Here is a 6,426-nt window from a genome sequence, read left to right as displayed (position 1 = left end):
TATTTATATGATACTACTATATCTATCACCTATTGTGAGATTTATGCAATTTTCGAATTCAAGTCATTACATTAATTATTTCTAATTCAGTAATTCGGTATTTTTTTCTAAAAGTTACCTCCATTATCTCGTACTTCAGTTAAGTAATGAAACATAATAAATATTTAATTTTAAAGTATCTAAGTATGTTGCAAATTAACGGGACCATACATATATTGTATAATTACAATCATTATTTTTATATAATAAAAACACCTTTGTTACATAAACATATATTCTTCGTTTTGATATTAAGGAAAAACTTTCTTATCAGTTCGGTGTATATATAGTATTTCGTTGTGCAAAACATCAGAAGAATAATAATACCAACTATACAATTCGCAATTTAATATAAATAAATATAATCACAAATAAATATTTGACATGTAAAACATGATAAAAAATGACATCGTATGAAGAAAGAAATGATCAATTTGTGCCTTGATAAAAAGTTACATAAACACATTTAATAAAAAACGAATCTCCTTCTGCATTATTAATTAATTATATCCGTACGTTAATGTGCGCAAAATATAATTAAGGTGCCATATCCACCAAATAGATATTAACATTAGTTTGAAAAATTCACAAAGATGAATAATTCGTTTAAATCGAACAAAATTGGGCCAATTTATATATCGTAAATTTGTTAAAATCGTAACAATATTAAAAAGGAAAAAGAAAGAAAAACGAAAACCAGAAAATTCTTTTAACATAATGAAACAGAAGAATACGATACCTGCACTGTGGTACTTTGATCTGAAAATGGACTGCTAAAGAACGTCGTAATGATATTCATTAGGCAACCTGTCACATAATTTTCTAAAGCTGTATCAGCGTGTTCGCGATCATGCGTTGCCGTTGCTATTATTCCCATATCTACAATGAAAGACTTTTCAAACAACGACCACATATGGTTTGATGTATAAATCTCCTTCATCTCAACTTCTGTGTCAATGTAACAATGATTCAGAAAGTTAATATATGCTTCTTTCACCTAAGAAAATGAATTTAAATAATTATCTATAATTCATTTCTATAGAAAGATAAAATACTTTATTTCTCGAAAAATAAACTTACTTCTGGTATACAATCAGGATGAGACACCATAGCAACAATGTCGTCTAATGGTAGAAGACTATGACATTTAATTTCAGTGTTCACATTTTTCCCCATCGTACAACAAGCTAACAATTTAACCAATTCTACATGATACCTAAAATACAAGTTAATATAAAATATACCATATAATTTACAGCACTATTACATCTTTTAAAAATGCATACTTGAGTGGACTACTTTCATCCATCCTGTGTCGCTCAGATCTCATCATTTCCACAAAATGATTGAAAGAAGCTCTGTCGTTATAGAAAACTAGAACATCCTCTCCAGCTTGAACCAACTGTGAAAAGTACAAATTAGTATTTCTAAAGGCTTTCAAAGTCTAACGTGAACACTTACTTCTTGCATCACCATTTCCTGACATTTTCTAATGAACTGATTTTCAGCCTTCACTATAGTCTGAAGGAACTTCAAATATTGCACGTGCTTCCCATGAGTTTCTATGCAGTGCACAAAATGCTGTATCACCTTGGCACTCACTTCGTTGCACAAAGTTGAATTGTCTTGAAAAATACTACACACAGTTTGAGCTTCCCTTATACCAGGATTCAAAAACAGATCCAATTGCTTGTGCAACAGAACTTGATTTTGTTGATTGCCCAAGCAGAAGTTCTGCAAGAAATCATGAGCTAGTCGCATTAACTCGTTCATTCGAACATCTTCTTTCGCATCGAACGGAACTTGCAACAAATCTAAAACAACAGTGTGCACTCCGACATTGCGTAGAAGTCTCTGCTCGTGTTTTCGCGGTTTCAGCTGACCGCCTATCGTTTGAATGCATAATTTGTTCATTCGAATCAAAATTTGCTGGATCTTCTTGTATTCTTCCGCCTGGTCTGCGTGCAATGGCGGACCGATGTCTAAATCGATCGCTGATCCTGCAATTGTGAACGATATTTCCTTTATAAACGTATCTTTTTTTCTAAATTCAACGAATTTGTATTTGAAATTGTAATTAGAACCTTTCTTATCCGACATAGATAGTTGAGGCGGTGCTTTACGAGGAGTAGCTCCTTCATCTTCATCCTCTTTGCTCTTCTTCTTCTTGCCGCCATGTTCTTCCGAAGCTTTCGACTTGTAAACCCAAAGTTCCGATTTCTCAACTGATTGTCGTAGAACATCCAAGTCTGACTTGATTTGTTTGTAAGACTCAACGTCACTGTCAGAAACCAAAAGTTGTACCTATTCCAGAGAAGTTAATCAATTTTTGTTGTTGTCTCAAGTACCGTGATAATATTACAAATATACAATATTGGGTTGGAAGAAAAGTTCGTAGAAGTTTTTAAATGAAATTCAAAGGCAATGTTTAGATATTTGTGCGTAGATTTATTCAATCACATATGCCGTTTTGGTCCAATATCTTTCGCCATCTTTGAGGCTGTTCATTTTCGCGGTCATTTTAGGCGACGAATTGTTAAAGGTGGTTTAACGAACGAATTTTTCTACGAATTTTTGTTCCAACCTAATGTTACATAGAACATACTTGTTTAAAGGCTTGCAAAACTTCCTGTCTCTGGCTAAAATGTCTAAAGAGTAGGTGCAACGCGCCAGAAACCAGCGGAGGATAATCGTGCATTGCTAAGTGGAGCAAAACGCGTAAAAATGTTCTGCCTCCTTGACCATCCAGATCCAACGCCACGCATTCCTCGCTGAATGGAATAATTCATTGAAATATCTGTCTAATGATAAAATTAAAATAATTAATTATTGATTACCTGCTACCGAATATACCCTCTGCTTGTGTGCCGATTAACTCTAAATCGATAGTTCTCTGACCAAGACTCAGGTCACCGGAAGCTCTCTCAGTTTCGTCGAATTCTTGCTTAAAAATACTCAGTAAACAAGATATCCTGTAGTCTAATCGTACGTCGAGTATAAATTGTAAAATTTCGATTATTTTCAGCTTGGTGTCCATCACCAATGGATACTCTTTCTTCGAGAGTGGTTTTGGTCTAGGTGAAGAACTTCCAGCTAGTACTTGTCCAGCTGGGCCCAAAGTTAAGCTCGTCATTACTGCTCCCATGTCTCCGATACATCGCAATACTCCACCTTCAGCTGTTAAATATTATGAACTATTTTATACGTGTTCTTGATACGAGGTTGCGTACGAAGGTTCGTGGTCCAAGTATGGAAAACTGTTGCTAGGTGTTTGTAATTTTTACTGTGCAATATGTAATCATTTGTGTACCGATGTACGAAGTTTCATAGCTCTATCCTTTTTTATCTCTCTTTTACAGCTTGTGAAGTAGAAGTAAGTATTTGCAGCGACGTAGAAGAGATAGACAAAAGAGAGAAATAAGCAGTAATCCAATAGCTAATGATAAAAAGTCTCACTGCAAGGATCATTCAAGGCTTTTGAAAAACTTATTCAGGGTCCTTAGATCGGTTTAGCCTATCTACACGGACCCTATGGGCGAGAAATTAGGGCAGAACCTGGCACAATGCCACTGGTGGGACCAACCGAGTTTCCACACTCTGGCAATTACTGTGCAGAGATCAAAAGTTTGCGCCTGGAAGGAATGCCCACTCCACATAGGTTCACTTTCTCTAACATAATCATAAAAGTAGAGCACACGTATTTCCATTATTGTCATTGAATCGGATCATATAGCACCGCATGGTGAAAAATTCGGACGGAGCGAGCGAAGAGCCCTTCTTGTCCCTGAGCAGGTCTATACTATGTTCAAAATGAGAGTAACCTCGCTTCGCGCATGGGACGTGCCCAAGGCAGGGCTAGAACGTCCAAACCCCCACTTAACCGCCTACGTTTTTCTCCGTCTTACCTTACGCTCTCTGTCTATGCGCAGAACGGACGAGAATCGGTCCGAGAGTGAGGTTACTCTCATTTTGAACAGAGTATACACAGTATGCAGGTTGGTACCCAAGGAGTTGGAACGCAGTTCACCTGCCGGAGCCCTGGATAAAGGGGCCTCTAACCAGAATTCGGCAGTTCACTATCTCCACGATGGTTTTTCCTATGATTGGGCCCAAACCATAGTTTCACGAGTTCACTGCCTTCGCAATGGTTCTTCCTATGATTGGGCCCAAACCATAGTCTCGTGAGTCCACTATCTCCGCAATGGTTCTTCCTATGATTGGGCCCAAACCATAGTCTCACGAGTCCACTGCCTTCGCGATGGTTCTTCCTACGATTGGGCCCAAACCATAGTCTCGTGAGTCCACTATCTCCGCAGTGGTTTTTCCTATGATTGGGCCCAAACCATAGTCTCACGAGACCACTGCCTTCGCGATGGTTCTTCCTACGATTGGGCCCAAATTATAGTCTCGTGAGTCCACTATCTCCGCGATGGTTCTTCCTATGATTGGGCCCAAACCATAGTCTCAAGAGTCCACTGCCTTCTTGATGGTTCTTTCTATGATTGGGCCCAAACCATAGTCTCACGAGTCCACTGCCTTCTTGATGGTTCTTTCTATGATTGGGCCCAAACCATAGTCTCACGAGTCCACTACCTCCGTTTAACCAAGGACCCATGTAAATCTGCACCTGAACTATCTTTCGCCAGCCTTTAACTTTCTTTAGCTTGTGCCTTCTTGATGGTTCTTTCTATGATTGGGCCCAAACCATAGTCTCACGAGTCCACTGCCTTCGCGATGGTTCTTCTTACGATTGAGTTCAAACCATAGTCTCGTGAGTCTACTATCTCCGTTTAACCAAGGACCCATGTAAATCTGCACCTGAACTATCTTTTGCCAGCCTTTAACTTTCTTTAGCTTACGAATGTTTTCTTTACTTCTACTGACTCGACTCTTCGGCACTGTTTGGCCAGCGCCTTGAGTGCGTGGAAACGCTAATCTTCAGAGGACCCACGCAGGAATTGACTTAGGGACTTCCCCTTACACCAGTACATAAATGATTACAGATTATACAATAAAAATTAAAAGTACCTAGTAACAGTCTTTCGCACTTAAACCAAGAACTTTTCAATCCACTCTCGTATTTTAAGAAGTGGAAGTACTTCATTCTTAGTCTATTTATTGCATACAATTACCAAAAAAAAATAAAAATAAAAAGCAAATTTCAAGCGAAGCTTTGGAAATGAAACAAAGTAGATATTTATGCCATAAAAAGGGAAAATATTGAAGGAAGGTGCTCGGTAAAATGAACAGAAGTGCAAACAAAGACTACAAGGCAGCACAAAACACAAGGTTTAAATCATAAATGTAATAGAAACAGAATCGAATTGTCGTAAATCAGCTTAAACCTCGGCTAATTCGTTGTTATTGTATTACCTGTCTCCTGGGAGTCCACAGAATCAGCTTTAGGGGTTTTCAATATTGGTTAGTGAATTATACTTAAGCATACGTAGAAATATGTACATAATTGCTACATGTGTCTGTTTTAATCATCGCGTACCGAAGAATTAACTCTGTGTAAAGCTAACACGAAAAAAAAACCCCGACACCGACGTCGAAAGTTAACACTGAAATGCAGTTTATTCATTTAGTATAAAATATTTACACGCTGCGATATGAGAACGACGATACAATGATATTCTGAGGTGCGTTGAAGGGGATATTCAATCAGGAGGACAATATTTGCTGTACAAAGGGAGAACGTTGTATCCAAGCGAGTGTGTTAATTTATGCGTTTGATGTAACCGGACAAAAGAAAACTGACGATCCACTTACAATCGATTTCGCCAGTTGGAATCTTTCCGTCGGCTACGTCATTCTCTGAAATACAGTCCAAAATACTGAGCAACGTTTTCGTTAATCTTAAGAGGTCGCTGAAACTGTAGAATCCGAAATAAATTAAATCGCGCGCCAATTTAACGACCTAGAAGAAAAATTGAAACAAAAAAGCATTAAATAATTGCGATTTTTCTTCTTCTGAAAGAAAAGAATTTTTCTTTTTCAGAAGAGAACGTGTTTCGGTGTATAGTTTATCTTACTTCAAATGTAAGCTTGTTCTGCTCTTGGTCCGCAAAGGACCACATTTTTGCCACAACATTGCACAAATAGTCTTCCACGAACATGATAGTGGCGCTAAATTTAGCGCGCACAGCTTCCTTATTTTGATCCCTCATCCTGTTTGCATCATAACTAAAAGCAGACAATACATTTCGTAAATATTCCAAAATGTATACATTCACCTCGCGCGTGTGTGTGTGTTACGTAATGCCACATTCTCTATCACGTACTCATTAATGCTCATCTTCGATGGAATTTCTGACCAGAGTCGAGCGTATTTCACCGGTGTCACCTGTTCTTGGGGATCTCTGTCCACGTGAAGGTGCAACATAA

At 38.0% G+C, this 6,426-nt stretch overlaps 1 protein-coding gene across 1 annotated transcript in view; it reads right to left on the bottom strand.

Moving 5' to 3' along the window:
- Positions 1–6,426, bottom strand: part of LOC108570402 (inositol 1,4,5-trisphosphate receptor) — a 25,639-nt gene that overhangs the window by 10,292 nt on the left and 8,921 nt on the right. Inside the window, exons 9-18 of the mRNA XM_017932263.1 lie at positions 6,324–6,426; positions 6,075–6,225; positions 5,812–5,959; positions 2,877–3,216; positions 2,645–2,810; positions 2,124–2,343; positions 1,501–2,039; positions 1,326–1,441; positions 1,120–1,255; positions 779–1,036 (exon numbers count right to left, since the gene is read on the bottom strand). The exon at positions 6,324–6,426 is cut by the window's right edge and continues 44 nt beyond it. Of these exons, the coding sequence (XP_017787752.1) occupies positions 779–1,036; positions 1,120–1,255; positions 1,326–1,441; positions 1,501–2,039; positions 2,124–2,343; positions 2,645–2,810; positions 2,877–3,216; positions 5,812–5,959; positions 6,075–6,225; positions 6,324–6,426 (2,177 nt within the window). The remainder of the gene's footprint in view (positions 1–778; positions 1,037–1,119; positions 1,256–1,325; positions 1,442–1,500; positions 2,040–2,123; positions 2,344–2,644; positions 2,811–2,876; positions 3,217–5,811; positions 5,960–6,074; positions 6,226–6,323) is intronic.

The sequence above is a fragment of the Habropoda laboriosa genome, unplaced genomic scaffold (genome assembly GCF_001263275.1).
Source record: "Habropoda laboriosa isolate 0110345459 unplaced genomic scaffold, ASM126327v1 scaffold77, whole genome shotgun sequence".
Classification (NCBI taxonomy): domain Eukaryota; kingdom Metazoa; phylum Arthropoda; class Insecta; order Hymenoptera; family Apidae; genus Habropoda; species Habropoda laboriosa.
This window is presented reverse-complemented; position numbering and strand designations above follow the sequence as displayed.